Below are 17,161 nucleotides of genomic sequence, written 5' to 3'. Positions count from 1 at the left end.
GACTTTGCTGCCTAGAAGCAAGCTGTTTAAGGGCCCGCAGTTCCCCGTGGCTTCTGCTCCAGCTCTCGTGTAAGGTCAGGTCGCAAAGACTCCCATCTGTCTCTCTTCAAACTAATGAATTTAAGCTGTTGATGACTGTGTTCCTGTGCAGCTGAGAAGTCTCAGAAAAGATTTCCCACGTTGAAGATCCTTTCCAGAAACCTAATTAATTTCCCAGTTGCCTTGCTTGTAACAGGAGTGATTTTCCCAGTGAAACTGCAGGGATAAATTTTCTTCTGACAGTTTTGACATGTAGGTGAGCAGAGGAAAGTGTTACATAATCAGCAGATGGATTTGAAGCCAGGCTCTCTGCGTTCGCCGTTCACAGCTGCTTCATCTATGTACACAGCAACTGTCTAAGATGATGTCTCCCTCTGTGACACTAAGTATAGGGCAATCTGTTTGGAATGGTCTAATTTGCAAAGACATCTTGCAAATGACTGGCGGGCTGGCACTTGGTCTACAAAAGATATATATTTTTGGGAAGGAAGGAAGGAAGGAAGGAAGGAAGGAAGGAAGGAAGGAAGGAAGGAAGGAAGGAAGGAAGGAAGGAAGGAAGGAAGGAAAGAAGGAAAGAAGGAAAGAAGGAAAGAAAGAAAGAAAGAAAGAAAGAAAGAAAGAAAGAAAGAAAGAAAGAAAGAAAGAAAGAAAGAAAGAAAATGTATCCAAAGGAGCATTCAGAATAAATGGCACAATCTGTCCGCTTGGTGCAAAGAAGAGTTTAATATTTGGCCAGACATACATAATACTAAGTGTAGCCATCATTTGTAATGAGAAAACCCTTGCAGGCTTCCTGTAGCATGATTTAGCTATCTTGCTCCTTCCCTGGGTTATGCAAATAGGCCGTTATGCAAATAGGCCGTTGATGAAGGGGTGGAGATACTCAGCATCACTGGGAGGGCAGGATACAAGGACAGATGGATCATGGAACATGTGGACAAACAACCTATGGTTTCAAATAAATGTTTTGTCAGACTCATGCCTGACGAAGGGAGCTTTGACTCTTGAAAGCTCATACCCTGAAACTCTTGTTGGTCTCTGAGGTGCTGCTGGACTCGAAACTAACTGTTCTACTGCAGGCCAACATGGCTAACCCTCTGAAACTATCAGATAAGCAAATGGTTGTAGATTTGTGTCAAGTTCTTCTCTTACGCTACATGCCTCTGACTCCCCCTTCATACTCACTTCTTCAGCTGTGACTCACGAAAGCCCATACCCTACCAGAAATTTTCTTCTTTAAAGTGTTACAGGACTCTTACTCTTTTCTACTGCTACAGAGACTAACATGGCTACCCATTGTGATCTATCCTCCAGCGTGGTGTAGTGGTTAAGAGTAGTTTAATCTGGAGAGCCATGTTTCATTCCCCGCACCTCCACATGAGCGGCAGACGCTAGTCTGGTGAAACGGGTTGGTTTCCCCACTCCTCCACATGAAGCCAGCGTGGTGACCTTGGGCTAGTCACAGCTCTGTTAGAGCTCTCTCAGCCCCACCTACCTCACAGAGTGTCTGTTGTGGGGAGGGGAAGGGAAGGTGATTGTAAGCCAGTTTGATTCTTCATTAAGTGGTAGAGAAAGTCGGCATATAAAAACCAACTCTTCTTCGCCTTCCTTCCTGCCTTCCTTCCCACTGTTCCTCTGGATCCCCTTTCTCACAGGAGCCGCACTTCAGGATTCATTTTGGGCCACAGTGATGTCAGGGCGGGCGAGGAAGTCTCATTCCATTCACAGAAGTGCCTTCCTTCCGTGTTTTAACACTGGATCAAACAAAATGATCTGAGGAATAATGTGTGTGTGTGTTAAGTGCCGTTAAGCTGCTTCTGACTCATGGCTGAGGAGTAATAAATTGTTCTGAATGCTAAAGTTGATACAGACTTCTTTAACCAAAGAAGGCGTTTGGAAACATGCAATGATGAAATGGATCATTCACCAGTAATAGTATCCTTACCTGTCTTTATAGGTCTCTGCTTTAGGGTTGGATCCATCAGGTGCGCGTTTGATAACTGGAGGCTACGACTACGACGTTAGATTTTGGGATTTTGCTGGAATGGATGCTTCTCTTCAAGCTTTTCGGTCTCTGCAGCCATGCGAATGGTATATATCAGTGTTTTCAATCCTGACTAGTAAATAATATTATTTAGTAGCAATGGTAGACTCTTGTGCTGGTCCCCAAGAGCCACTCATTGTTTGAAAACTACAAACGCAGAGAGATTTCATTTAGGTTATTTGGAACCACAAAAGGAAAATGGTGATCCCTGCTATGCGCAAAAAATGCCCATACGTTCTGAAATACCACCTTAGTTCTGAGCCCAGCCTTGGCTGTGTGTACAAATTTCAAAAAATAAATAGATAAATCTAAAAAAATATTTATTTATTTACTTACTTTATTTATATCGTGTCTTTCACCCCAGTGGGGACTCGAATCAGCTTACATCATTCTCTCCTCTGTTTTATAACACAACAGCCCTGTAGGGTGGGTTAGTCTGAGTACGCTTCCGTGGCATGAGTAGCGATTTGAACCTGGATTTCCCAGATCCTAGTCTGATACTTCAACCACTACACCATTCTGGCTCCCACCATGCAATAGGAAACAAGTTAAGGATTATCTTTAAAATCAGTACCATGCATGAAAAGATTGCTCAAATAAGTTTCTAGTTTTCTACATCACAGTTTGCCTAAAAAGTTCCAGAAACAAATGGTAAGAATTCAACGCAGGCTCGGGTAAATATTCAGTAGCTGCTGTTTCGGAACAGAAGGCTTGCAAACACTGCAGCTGTTTAAAATGGAAAGCAGAAGACTTCCGCCGTTGGGTGGGGGCCATGACTAGTGGTAGAGCATTTGCTTGGCGTGCAGAAGGTCCCAGGTTCAACCACCAGCATCTCCAGTTAAGGATCAGGGAGCAGGTGATGGGAAAGATGTCCACCTGAGACCCTGAAGAGCCACTGCCAGCCCGAGTAGACAGTACTGACTTTGATGGCCCACAGGGTCTGATTCAGTATTAGGTAGATTCCTGTGTCTTCATGTGTGCTTTTGTTTGTGGATCGTGATCCATGGCTTGGAGCCAAGATTGGTCCCACTGGTATCATCCGTTTTCTTTTTTTAAGAGGAGAACTGGAGGAGAAGGAGAAAAGTGGGAGAATGTAGCGAAATAAGCTGTTTGATCATTAAAGGTGGATCTACATAACTTTGCAGGGGCATGGAAATAGAAGCTAAGGCAGGCATTTCTTACCTGTTCATTCCTGGAAAGCCAAGAGGGCCCACTTCTGTTCGATCTTACTTTGTATACATAGCCAGATCAAGGCACAAGCCAAGTAAGACATAACAAGAGGGCCTCCAATTATGAGGACCCTCTACATAAATAAAAAATTAAAACATTCAAAGTTTTACATAACCGGCTAACAACAAAATACTGTAATGCTTACAGGGCTTCTTAAACTTGAGAGTTTAGGGCCCTCAGCATTTCTTAATCCAGTCTTGTTTCTGTAGTGCTGTCAAAATCTGAAGAACCTCTGCTTAAAAAAAAATTATTGCTGTTTTCATGATTGCAGCAATGAATTTGAAGAAGTGATCACAAATATTTCAGATATGCAGTGGGGTTTTTTGAGGAGTACTGGGATCCAGATGCTGTGGTGACTCATTGGTCTCTTCTGCCAGAGGCATACTCCTGCACCTGGTTCATGCCTCAGTCCTAGTCGTTTACTTCCTGTACTCCTGGGTGCTTTGGGAGACTGTGGCAGGTCTGGTTGTGGGAGGGTCCATGGAGGGACCCCTAGGCCTGAGGGCCCTTCTGGCTCTGGGGGTGGTGCCAGTACTGGCTTAGGATCCCTTCGGGGAGGCCCTGAGACTCCAACCTCACAGGAAGGGTCTTCCAAGTTGGGACTTGGGGATGGGTTGTCCTCCTCCAACAAGGACACATCCTCCTATGCTACATTAGGGTGGTCCCTGACAGAGACACTGACAGTAGTCTGCCTTTAGAATCATAGTTGGAAGGAACCACCAGGGCCATGTAGTCCAACCCCCTACACAATGCAGGAAATTCACAACTACCTCCCCCCACACCCCCAGTGACCCCTACTCCACGTCCAGAAAATGCACCCCCCCAAAAAAAAAAAAAAACCTCCAGGATCCCTGGCCAATCTGGCCTGGAGGAAAAAATCACTTGTGAGGAGAGTTGCCATTTGTAGAAACGTGGGTTGCCGTTGTGTTTCATAAGAGAAGTTGGGGTGGGAATTAGAACACATGGGCAACTTCCGCTTCTTCTAAAGTATTCACATAAAATCTCTAAAGTGCATTTTGGTCTCGGGGAGGATGTAAAAGAGCTATTTGGGAGCATCTTTGGAGAGGAAACTCTGCAAAACGCAGGTGCGTGCTCAGATAATGTATGGACCTTGTGGCGTAAAGTCTTAATGTCTTAGCAATATGACTTTATGATTAACCCCCCAAAAAAGTATTTTCAGATCTCAAGAAATGTTTAAAGTTGATTCTTGAATAATATTGCTTTAAGGAAAGAAGATAAAATTAGCAACGTCCACTTTCTTTAAAGCCATGTGCTTATGCTCAAAACATAACCGGTTGCCTGGCAGGCTGCTGCCTCAACACCAGCAGAATTACATTGTCTGCGGCTTATCCATAACTTGGCATCAGAAACTCCCCTTAGAGACATAGAATGTTGTAAGTGCTTTCTGTAATTCTTGGAAACAATCTTGCCTTCTGTAATTTGACCGTCTTGCTCTTAAATCATTGTCAATACTTTTTTTGCTTTTAGATGCTTTCCTTCCCTTTCGGATTAACACTAATAAGGACTAAAATGTCCCCCGTGCTGAGGAGATGTTTGTTCAAATCAATGAGCCTTCGTTGACCGCGATGTCTGTCTCAGCTACCTCAGAAAGACTTCCTTTAGTGATCGGTCAGGCAAATCTTGTAGATAGGATCGATACTTATAACTAGGTTTTGGAAATAATTGTAGGAAGAGTCACAATGGATCAGATCGAGGATCTGTCTAGATTAGAACAGTGTCCTGTTCCCAGCAGTGTCCAGCAGTATGCCTGAGAGCATAAAACTAATTTGCTCTGTTGCATGCCCCCCCCCCGAAATTCGTAGCCAAAGTTATGCTGCTTCTGAATATGTTTTTCTGTGTGGCTAATATCCAGTAATAGACCCAACCTCCGTGCACTAGAGTTTGTAGCATTTCCTCTGGGAAAGTTCCTCTGAGTAATCCTGGGCAGTTTGGTACTGGGAAACATAGAATCATAGAGTTGGAAGGGGCCACCAGGGTCATCTAGTCCAATCCCCTGCACAATGCAGGAAATTCACAACTGTCTCCCCCACACACACCCAGTGACCCCTACTCGATGCCCAGAAGATGGCCAAGATGCCCTCCCTCTCATGATCTGCCTAAGGTCGTACAATCAGCATCGCTGACAGATGGCCATCTAGCCTCTGCTTAAAAACTTTCAGGGAAGGAGAGCTCACCACCTCCCAAGGAAGCCTGTTCCACTGAGGAACCGCTCTAACTGTTAGAAAGTTCTTTCTAATGTTTAGATGGGAACTCTTTTGATCTAATTTCAACCTATTGGTTCTTATCCCACCTTTGGGGGCAACAGAAAACAACTTGGCACCATCCTCTATATGACAGCCCTTCAAGTACTCGAAGATGGTTATCATGTCACCTCTCAGTCGTCTCCTCTCCAGGCTAAAAGCCAGTAAGGCTATCAGACTAGGAAGAATTGGGGAGACCCAGGTTTAGATCCCCACTCGTGTACATATCTCACTGAGTAAACCTTGGGCTAGTCCTGCTGTCTCAGCTGAAACTTGCAGTGTGGCTGTGGGTATAAAACAGAGAAAAGGGGCGTTATATATGCTTTCCTGAGCTCCATGATGGGCGAGATACAAACAGAACAGATAGAGACGAATTGCCGCAGTGGAGCCTTAACCACAAACTCTTAGAAGATGTTATTGGATTGCAAGCAATGGATAGAATCCAGATAATTGTAAGCAGAACTCAGTTTATGGGAATTCCTGCTTCCTCTTTTTGCTGTAGCCCCTGACCCCCCCCCCAAAAAAAAACTCTCCCGGGGGTTGGGGAGCTCTCAGGAATAGCATGTGATCTGGCGCAGGGGGTCACAGCTAAGGACTGAATCTGAAAACTGCTGGTCACTCCCCCTTTTGTGTGAGTATCACTTCTGCCTGTGAGTTCTGCGAGGCTAAATTCGGGGCAGAGCTTGCAGGGAAATATGAGTTAATACATTTCTTTAAGTCAAAACTCTCCAATTTGCAGAACAATACAAGATTTTTATAACTAAACACACAGGTGTAACAGTGAACAAAAACTTGCAGGAGATAATGTCTTTGAATTCAGTTAACGGCTGGTTATTGCAGATGAGCAAAGTCCAACTTTTCTAATCCACTAAGTGCCAAAGTCTTTCAGTATAGTCCTCTTGGAACAAGGAATAAACCAGACTTCAGGCTTCAGCTTAGAAAATTCAGCCCTACAATAACAATATAATTTACCCCTTTCCAATTAACATTACACATATAAATTTCAGTTACCTTATACAAGTTGATAAGAAGGGAAATTCCTGGAGATTTTGGAAATTCCTGGATTTTGGAAATTCCTGGAGATTTTGGGGGTGGAAGGTGGGGTTTGGGAAGGGGAAGGACCCCACAGGATGTAATGCCATAGAGTCCACATTCCAAAGCAGCATTTCCTCCAGGAGATCTCTAGGCCCCACCTGGAAGAAGAAGAGTTGGTTTTTATACCCCACTTTTCTCTACCAAAAGAAGTCTCAAAGCCTTCCCCCCTCCCCATAGACACCTTGTGAGGTAGGTGAGGCTTAGACAGTTCGGAGAGAACTGTCACTAGCCCAAGGTCACCCAGCAGGCTGCATGTGGAGGAGTGGGGAGTCTAATCTGGTTCTCCAGGTTAGAGTCCACTGCTCATGTGGAGGAGAGGGGAATCAAACCCGGTTCTCCAGGTTAGAGATCGCCGCTCTTAACCACTACACCACGCTGGCTCTCGAGGTTGGCAATCCTAATGATAAGAGCTTAGTGTTGCATGCATCTTCCCAGCAAACAGACTCTCCCTCTGCTGTTAGCCTCCATTCATAGGCTCCACCCCTACTGGGCTAAACCAATTAGTTTATGGGGGTTACATAAGCAGAGAGCACAATGGGGGAGCAGGATGGGATGAAGCCCAGCATATTTGCATTTAGCTGGCTACGTCTCATAATTAGGGTTGCCAGGTCCCTCTTTGCCACTGGTGGGAGGTTTTTGGGGCAGAGCCTGAGGAGGGTGGGGTTTGGGGAGGGGAGGGACTTCCATGCCATAGAGTCCAATTGCCAAGGTGGCCATTTTCTCCAGGTGAACTGATCTCTATCAGCTGGAGATCAGTTGTAATAGCAGGAGATTTCCAGCTATTACCTGGAGGTTGGCAACCCTACTCATAATGTATGATACCTGGTTTTATTTTGTTTTATTTTAATTGGTGTTCATGGAAGAAGGATGGTGGTGTTTCTTTCTATGCTGTTCTCTAAAATGATTATTATTGTTAAAAAATTCTGGGAATTATTATTAAGATAATACTCTATTTACTTTGATCCTGTGGAAAATTCATTTCCTTCATTTTTTTCCAGTCACCAGATCAGGTCCCTGCAATATAGCAGCACAGGGGATGTAATTCTTGTGGTCTCCGGTAACTCTCAAGCCAAAGTCCTTGACCGAGATGGCTTCCCCGTAATGGAGTGTGTAAAAGGAGACCAATATATCGTGGACATGGCAAACACCAAGGTAAGCAGGAATTACTTGGCGGGAGGGTGAGTGTCATTTTTGTTCCCTTTCCCTCTGCTTGTAGCAGAGGCCGAAGACAGACAGCCTTTCTAGTGCTTGTTTGCGTGTTTTTCAGGAGTGATATCTAATCAGTGTGATAACTTGCATATAGCGCTGGAACATCATCCATGTGCAGTGCGGAATAAACACAGGGCTGCCCCTGAAAATGATGGCTTTGTATCGAGTTCTTCCTCCTTTCACTCTGTAACATGTAGTCAAGCGTATCCTCTGTCCTGACGCCCTGTTCAACAAGATGTTGAACACTGGTATGGTTTACACCAGGGATCCCCAGCATGGTGCCCCTGACCACCAAGGCACCTGCTGAGGTTATCTGGTACCTGCCAAGTAGGGTGGCCAGGTCCCTCTTTGCCTCCAGCGGGAGGTTTTTGGGGCAGAGCCTGAGGAGGGCGGGGTTTGGGGAGGGGAGGGACTTCAGTGCCATAGAGTCCAATTGCCAAAGCTGCCATTTTCTCCAGGGGGAACTGATCTCTATCGGCTGGAGATCAGTTGTAATAGCCAGAGATCTCCAGCTAGTACCTGGCATTTGGCAGCCCTACTGCCAAGTGTGTTCAGAAAGTGGGTGGGGCCAGGAAGGGCTCTAGACCAGCGGGTCTTCTGGTTGGCCATTGGAGACCCGATTGGCTGTGCAGGTTAAAAATACCATTGCTTCAGCAGTAGCTGCCACCACAGTGTTGGTTTTATTCTCTCTCACTTCTCTTTCCCCGTGTATTTTAAAATTACTCCTCTTTTGCCCTGCTCTTGAACTTCTTCTGGGTGTGTGCGTGGCTCTCTCTCTCCTGTAGCAGCCATTCTGCAGTTGCGCCCACTACCCTGTGGCAGAATCATAGAGTTGGAAGGGACCACAAGGGTAATCTTGTCCAACCCCCTGCACAAGGCAGGAAATTCACAACTATCTCCCCCCACACACACACACCCAGTGACCCCTACTCGATGCCCAAAAGATGGCCAAGGTACCCTCCCTCTCATGATCTGCCTACGGTCATAGAATCAGCATTGCTGACAGATAGCCATCTAGCCTCTGCTTAAAAACCTCCAGGGAAGGAGAGCTTACCACCTCCCGAGGAAGCCTGTTCCACTGAGGAACCACTCTAACTGTTAGAAGATTCTTCCTAATATCTAGATGGAAACTCTTTTGATTTAATTTCAACCCATTGGTTCTGGTCCGACCTTCTGGGGCAACAGAAAACAACTCAGCACCATTTTGAAGGTGCCCGCAGGCTCAGACAAATCGGGGACCTGTGCTTTACATATTGCAGAGTGGGAGAAGGAGTGGGGGATGCCATTTTCAGAGGCAGCCCTGTGTTTGTGGTTAAATGTAGTTGTCCTCAAACTCACACTGACTTCTATAGCAGCTTGGTGTGATGTGTCCATTTGCTGACCTTGATCCAAATTTCTCTGCACTCTCTGGCTAAGTATATGCAGTTTGTGTATTTTGCTACAAGGGACCAGCTCTAGGAGGGAGCACATTCCTTTGCTTCCTGCGCTGAAGCTGATGGAGGAACTCTGAAAGCTGGGCTCCATGGAAGCACTGGAATTGCCCTCAAAGAACGGCTCCGTCGAGACGGCTTTGTGTTGTGGTCCTGTCTTATATGCTATTAAAATTAATAACTGGCATTCGGCAGTAAATGATCTACTGCAACTAGTGAGACCAGCTCTAGAGAGAACGCTTTTACAACATTCTTCCAGATAGTTAAGTTTTTAAAAATCTCATTAGTTGTTGCCCTTCATGTCCATAAGATGTTTCTTTTGGCTTAGCAGAATGTATATAGGAAACTGTTTAAACTGAGCAGTTGTTATTTCTTGCTTACTGCAAAATAATGGTGGCAGTCTCTTATAAATGTTTCTGATTATCACTGCAGTCAAAGGGCAAGTGGAGTTATAATAGTGCCCTATAAAATACTTGATACATGTCGCCTAGTAATAGATAAGCTTCTAAAACGTTCACCATAGCAACTTGCCACCAGTTGAAACGTCTCTGTTAGGTTGACAGACTGACTTTAAAGGATAATGGAACACACAGTGGAAGAAACAGGGTTTTCGTTCAGTTTTGCTTAATATTTAACCACATACCCTCTTTCCCTAACATAAGGGGACTGGGGAAATATAATTGCTCATTCAGGTGATTCTTTTCCCCCCTAAAAATCTTTAGTTTGTTGTAGAGGAACAGTGACTTGCGTAGACATGTGGAGGTGAGACTGAAGCTATAACTAGGAACAGAAGAGTTGAGGATCCTTAAACCTAAGATGAGAGTCATAATCTTGGGGGGAAAACAATTGTTGCTTTTAGGAAGAAACCATGACTCAGTGCTAGAGCAGCTGCTCGGTATGCAGAAGGTCCCAGGTTCAATCCTGAGCATCCCCAGTCAAAAAAATCAGGCAGTGGGTGATATAAAAGACCTCCCCTTGGAAATCCTTGATAATTGATATGACTTTATGAGATCAGCATGGTGTAGTGGTGAAGAGCGGCAAACTCTAATCTGGAGAACCGGGTTCGATTCCCCATGTCGAAAAATGAAGAGAGCCACTCAATGGTTCTACTAAAATATTGGTGGCTGCAGTGCTTATTGTTCTGTTCCCTTTCCCAGGGGCACACGGCAATGCTTAATTCAGGCTGTTGGCATCCCAAAATCAAGGAGGAGTTTTTGACGTGTTCCAATGATGGGTGAGTGTTGTTGCGTGGCTCTGCTACAGCATTAGAAGATATCCTGTATTTCATTTTTTTCTTGCTCATTCTGTTTGCAGAATTTAGTACGGAAGGCTATTACTGGGTGTCTAGTGAGTATTATTGTCTGAACACTGAACATCTGTTAAGCAATGACTCCTATATGGTATCTTCTTCACTTGGGGGGCTTAGTGCAGATATCACATCTAACTGACGTTTGCATTAGCTGTTCTGCTAGCTTCCACCTAAAGGGAAGCCACAATCAAGCTTGCTCACTTCCTCCTTCCCTCTTCCACGTGCTCCGATTTCTGTCCCACACTTCCTTGTTGCAGCAAATCACTGTTTGCTGTTGTATCTGAATCTGGCGAACTGAAGGTGATGTAGACCATGGGCGTGTTCACACATAATGGCAGACTAGTTAGTCATTGTGGGAGTGAGTCTGGGTTCCTTAGGCTTGGATACTCCTCTGAAGCCTTCTGTACAGCCTGGAAAGTAGTCATTTCCACATTTGTAGGAAACTGTAATTTATTGGTTGCTCCGTACCATGTCATGGCGGTTGTTCCACCTCTGGGGAGTGCTGCGCCTTAGAAACCAGAGTGCTAAGAACATTGAAAATGAGCACAAAGAAGCTTCTTTAAAGCATCTGAATGGCTTGGAAGAAGAGGAAGAGGAAGAAGAAAAAGAGTTAGTTCTTATATGCCGACTTAAGGAAGAATCAAACTGGCTAACAATCACCTCCCCCTCCCCACAACAGACACCCTGTGAGGTAGGTGGGGCCGAGAGAGCTCTAAGAGAGCCATGACTAACCCAAGGTCACCCAGCTGGCTTCATGTGTAGGAGTGGGGAAACCAACCCAGTTCACCAGATTAGCCTCCACCGCTCATGTGGAGGAGTGGGTAATCAAACCCGGTTCAAGGAAGGCATAGTGTCTAATAAGCTAGAGACCATGAAAACGGCAGACTCATCCACAGAATCCTTATGGGTGACAATTCCGGGCCCCAAAGGAGATTTAGTACTGGGGACGTTCTGTCGGCCCCCTGACCAAATGTCTCAGGGTGATCCTGAGATGGAGAATGAAATTAGGAAAGTGTGTAAAGGTAATGAAGTAGTAATAATGGGAGACTTAAACTTCCCTCATATTGATTGGATAAATGTATGCTCCAGTCAAGCCAAAGAGATAAAATTTTTAGACATCCTAAATGACTGTGCCCTCGAATAGTTGATCATAGACCCAACCAGAGGGGAGGTGATCCTGGATTTAATACTCTGTGGTACTGCCAGTGACTTAGTGCGGGATGTGGATGTAGTTGAGCCAGTTGGCAATAGTGATCACAATGGCATCAAATTTAATTTATATGTGAGTGGGAAAGTGACTGGGAAATCTCACACAATTACCTTTGACTTTAAAAGAGGGACCTTCTCTAAAATGCGAAAACTGGTAAAGAGGAAGTTGAAAGGAACAGGAGGGTTAAATCTCTTGAAAAGGCTTGGGGGTTACTCAAGTCCACATTACTAGAGGCTCAGCTAGCTTGTATACCGCAGATCAGGAAAGGTAGTAATAAGTCCAAGAGGTCAATGCCATGGCTAATGGGTAAGGTGAAGGAAGCCATTAGAGAAAAAAAGTTTTCCTTCAGAGACTGGAAGGTTTGCCCAAATGAGGCGAACAGAAGCAAACACAAACAAAGAAAATCCAAGCAGATAATTAGAAATGCAAAAAATGATTTTGAGGGGCGTATTGCTAAACACATTAAAACAAACAATAAGAAATTCTTTAAGTATATTAGGAGTAGGAAACCAGCTAGGGAAGCGGTTGGACCATTGGATGACAATGGGAGTAAAGGAACTCTAAGGGAGGATAAAGCGATTGCTGAAAAACTAAATGAATTCTTCTCATCTGTCTTCACTGTTGAAGATACAGGGCAGATTCCTTCTCCTGAACAGAGATTTTGGAGAGGGGAAAATGAGGAACTGAGGCAAATAGTGGTAACAAGGCAGGAAGTCCTACATCTAGACAAACTGCAAACTAACAAGTCACAGGGACCAGACGGTATTCATCCTAGAGTTCTTCAAGAACTCAAATGGGAAATTGGTGAACTTCTAACAAAAATATGTAATATGTCCCTTCGATCAGCCTCTGTACCAGAAGGCTGGAGAATGGCCAATGTAACACCCATTTATAAAAAAGGTTCCAGAGGGGACCCAGGAAATTACAGGCCAGTTAGCTTTACCTCTGTTCCGGATAAATTGGTGGAAAGCATTATTAAAGACAGAATTGTCAAGCATATAGAAGGACAAAACCCAACATGGCTTCTGTAAGGGTAGGTCCTGTCTCACTAACCTATTAGAGTTTTTGAAAGCGTCAGTAAGCATGTGGACAGGAATGAGCCTGTGGATATTGTGTATTTGGATTTCCAAAAAGCTTTTGACAAAGTCCCCCACCAAAGACTACTAAGCAAACTTCATAGTCATGGGATAAGAGGACAAGTCCTCTTATGGATTGAGAGCTGGCTGAAAAATAGGAAGCAGAGAGTAGGAATTAATGGTCAGTTCTCCCAATGGCGGGATGTGAGCAGTGGGGTGCCTCAGGGATCTGTGTTGGGACCGGTGCTTTTCAACCTGTTCATCAATGTCCTGGAGTTGGGGTTAAACAGTGAAGTAGCCAAGTTTGCAGATGACACCAAATTATTTAGGGTGGTTAAAACAAAATCGGACTGTGAAGAGCTCTCTCTACATACTGGAAGAATGGGCATTAAAATGGCAAATGAAATTCAGTGTGAGTAAGTGTAAAGTGATTCGTATTGGGGCAAAAAATCCCAACTTCACATATACACTGATGGGATCTGTGCTGGCAGCGACAGACCAAGAAAGGGATCTTGGGGTGGTAGTGGGTAGCTCAATGAAGATGTCAACCCAGTGTGCGGCTGCTGTAAAAAAGACAAATTCCATGCTGGCCATAATTAGATGAGGAATAGAGAATAAAACTGCTGATATCATACTGCCCTTGTACAAATCTATGGTGAGACCACACTTGGAATACTGTGTACAGTTCTGGTCACCACACCTCTAAAAGGATATTACAGAGCTTGAGAAGGTGCAGAAAAGTGCAACCAAAATGATTAGGGGACTAGAGCAACTGTCCTATGGGGAGCGGTTAAGACGCTTAGGGCTGTTTAGCTTGGAAAGAAGGCGGCTGAGGGGAGACATGATAGAGGTCTATACAATTATGCATGGTTTGGAGAGAGTGGACAGGGAGTTTTTCTCCCTCTCCCATAATACTAGAATGCGGGGTCATCTGCTGAAGCTGGAGGGTGAGAGATTCAAAACAGATAAAATAAAGTATTTTTTCACACAATGCATAGTTAAATTGTGGAACTCCCTGCCCCAGGATGTGGTGATGGCTGCCAGCTTGGACGGCTTTAAGAGGGGAGAGGACATATTCATGGAGGAGAGGCGTATTCATGGCTATTAGTTAGAATGGATACTAGTTATGCTGCATACCTATTCTCTCTAGTACCAGAGGAGCATGCCTATTATCTTGGGTGTTGTGGAACACAGGCAGGATGGTGCTGCTGCAGACGTCTTGTTTGTGGGCTTCCTAGAGGCACATGGTTGGCCACTGTGTGAACAGACTGCTGAACTTGATGGGCCTTGGTCTGATCCAGCAGGGCCTTTCTTATGTTCTCTCAGAGTCCACCACTCCAAACCACTACACCACGCTGGCTCTCTAACATCATGGTTTGGTATATGATGAGCCAGATCCTCATGCACAGAGGAACGGCCAAGATGGCAGGCAGGCTGGAACAAGGAGAGTCAAGGGGATGAAATTACCTACTCTGTAGATCAGAGCCTCGCATACAGAACAGGAAGCGGGGCAAGCTCAACTCCGTGTCCCTCCTCACTCCACCCCAGCCCCCCCAACCCACACAGCTGTTCCTTCACGCAGGTCCCAAGACCCTCTGACGGATATCTCCAGGAGTCAGAAAAAGCTGCAGCAATAGAGAAAATGTCGGAGGACTAAACCTTCTGCACACAAAGTGGTAGTTACGTAAAAAAAGAAACTATTGGTCTCTTTAGAGCTTTTATCTTGTGTGTAAGATGTTAAAGCATTTTTCTCTGAGCTTTCTGTGGTAGAATCTGGACATTTTTAACATCCCAAGAACTAATAAGATTAGATGTCATATCAACATCTGTCTCCCAGGGATACAAGTTATAAAGCATTTCACCATTATATAATATGTTAAAAGCTTGGAAATTTTTACTTGGTGAAACAGCTTTTGGACAGTGAAAAATAAGTTGTTTTCTGTTCTGGACTTTTTAGTTTTCTCTTTATAAACATGTGTTTAGTAGTTATACCAAATAGGGGTCGAGCAATTCCATGCTGAAATTGCTGTCCTGATCGCATGACTAAAACTCATGTCAGCAGCGGTATAAATGGATGTCTAATCATGTTCCCAAAGATATCAAAATTGCCTTGCTTAATAAGAAAAGTATTTGGAACAATCATACTGCCAGCAGCAAGTGTCTCTTGCGGGTTCACATACCACTTAAAAGTTCAAAATGGGGACTCAAGGTGCAGTAAAATGTAATACTATAGCGGAGCTTTTATAGATTAACGAGAGTCATTTGACAGAGCTACTTTTCATTCTAATTGGAGTGAAACTTCTCTTCACAGAATTAGCAGTGTTCTACAGTGGAATTTGTATATGCACAGGTGGAAGAAAGCATATACAGAAGTTCTCTGGGAGACTGGCTTCTAAGTGATCGTTAGACAGCCATATTAATAAGTTATTTGTCAAAACTAAAAAACTAAAATGAGACAGTATCTGGATAGCCCCTCTTATAAAGGGAAGACGCTTCCATTTGCACATATAAGGGAGGGACTGCCTGCTGCTACAAATACCCTGCTCTTGCTACAGCCCCCTCCACCCCTCATCAGCATTCCCAAGAGTTCCTTGAGAGCCAGCGTGGTGTAGTGGTTAAGAGCGATGGTTTGGTGCAGTGGACTCTAATCTGGAGAACTGGGTTTGATTCCCCACTCCTCCACATGAGCGACAGACACTAATCTGGTGAAACAGGTTGGTTTCCCCACTCCTACGCATGAAGCCTGCTGGGTGACCTTGGGCTAGTCACAGCTCTTTCAGCCTCACCCACCTCACAGGGTGTCTGTTGTGGGGAGGGAAAGGGAAGGTGATTCTAAGCTGGTTAGATTTTCCCTTAAGTGGTAGAGAAAGTTGGCATATGAACACCGACTCTTCTTCTCCTCCTCCTCTTCCTCCACCTCCTCCTCTTCTTCTCTTCTCTTCTTTTCTTTTCTGGAGTGACTTCCAGGAGTGATGTTACCCCATAGCATCAGTGGAGTTACTCATATTGTCCAACCTAACCTGTCTTGTTGCCATTCATGGTAAAGGTGTAGCTAGCAGCAGAAAAGACCTTTATGGTTCCATTTTGTAAAATAGCATCTAAGCAAAGCTACACACTCGTAGATTATTTACAGGCAGTTCACACCCTTCTCATTGTGCCTACACAGGACCTTACATATAACCCAAAGCCCACACTGAACCTATCTGCAGCTGAAACACTGGACAGGCCAGACGGGCAAGAGTAGGCACATGTGCATCTAGGTTTCATGGGATATGTATATGTTAGGTATGTGCGACCCTGAAGATTTTTCCTGTGTCTCCTCCACACATAGAGCCTACATGATTCTTGGGAGCTGGCCCCTTAGTAATTTGGCTTGTTTGTATCATATCTCTAGAAATGTATGCCCTGACCTGGATGGGCCAGGCTAGGCTGATCTCGTCAGATCTCAGAAGCTAAGCTGGGACAGTCTATAAAATTATGCATAGTAGGGAGAGAGTGGACAGGGAGAACCTTTCTCCCTCTCTCATAATACTAGAACGCGGAGTCATTACTGAAGCTGGAGGGTGAGAGATTCAAAACAGATAAAAGGAAGCAATTGGGAACTCCCTCCCCCAGAATGTGGCGATGGATGCCAACTTGGAAGGCTTTAAGAGGGGAGTAGACATGGATACTAGTCATGATGCATATCCATTCTCTCCAGGATCAGAGGAGCATGCCTATTATATTAGGTGCTTTGGGACACAGGCAGGATAATGCTGCTTCGATTGTCTTGTTGGTGGGCTTCCTAGAGGCACCTGGTTGGCCACTGTGTGAACAGACTGCTGTACTTGATGGGCCTTGGTCTGATCCAGCATGGCCTTTCTTATGTTCTTAGGACTTGGATGGGAGGCCACCAAGGAAATCCGGCTTTGCTATACAGAGGACGGCAATGGCAGACCACCTCTGTTAGTCTCTTGCATTGAAAATCCTACTGGGTTGCCATAAGTCAACTGTGACTTGAAGGCATGCATTGAAATATATGGATGGTTTCTTGAAATTGGATAGCCTGACAATAATCATGGCTTTTAAGAATATGGTCATTTGCAAGTGAATGGCTATACTAAATCCTAGTTAGAACTAAATCCCACTGGGGGATTTACCCATCCACTTGAAAGTCCCAAGCAGAAAAGGCACCTCTTCCCAGAAGTTGCTTCTTCTCATAGGGGAATTTCTTACCTGCCATATGGACATGTGTCTACATTTACTGTCATTTAGTCTT

The 17,161-nt window shown here is 44.7% G+C and overlaps 1 protein-coding gene across 1 annotated transcript in view; it reads left to right on the top strand.

Moving 5' to 3' along the window:
* WDR70 (WD repeat domain 70) overlaps positions 1-17,161 on the top strand; it is a 148,828-nt gene that overhangs the window by 32,287 nt on the left and 99,380 nt on the right. The window contains exons 7-9 of the mRNA XM_056848023.1: positions 1,997-2,130; positions 7,668-7,821; positions 10,466-10,542. Coding sequence (XP_056704001.1) covers positions 1,997-2,130; positions 7,668-7,821; positions 10,466-10,542 — 365 coding nt within the window. The remainder of the gene's footprint in view (positions 1-1,996; positions 2,131-7,667; positions 7,822-10,465; positions 10,543-17,161) is intronic.

This window comes from Euleptes europaea, chromosome 4 (assembly GCF_029931775.1).
Source record: "Euleptes europaea isolate rEulEur1 chromosome 4, rEulEur1.hap1, whole genome shotgun sequence".
NCBI classification, from domain to species: domain Eukaryota; kingdom Metazoa; phylum Chordata; class Lepidosauria; order Squamata; family Sphaerodactylidae; genus Euleptes; species Euleptes europaea.
This window is presented reverse-complemented; position numbering and strand designations above follow the sequence as displayed.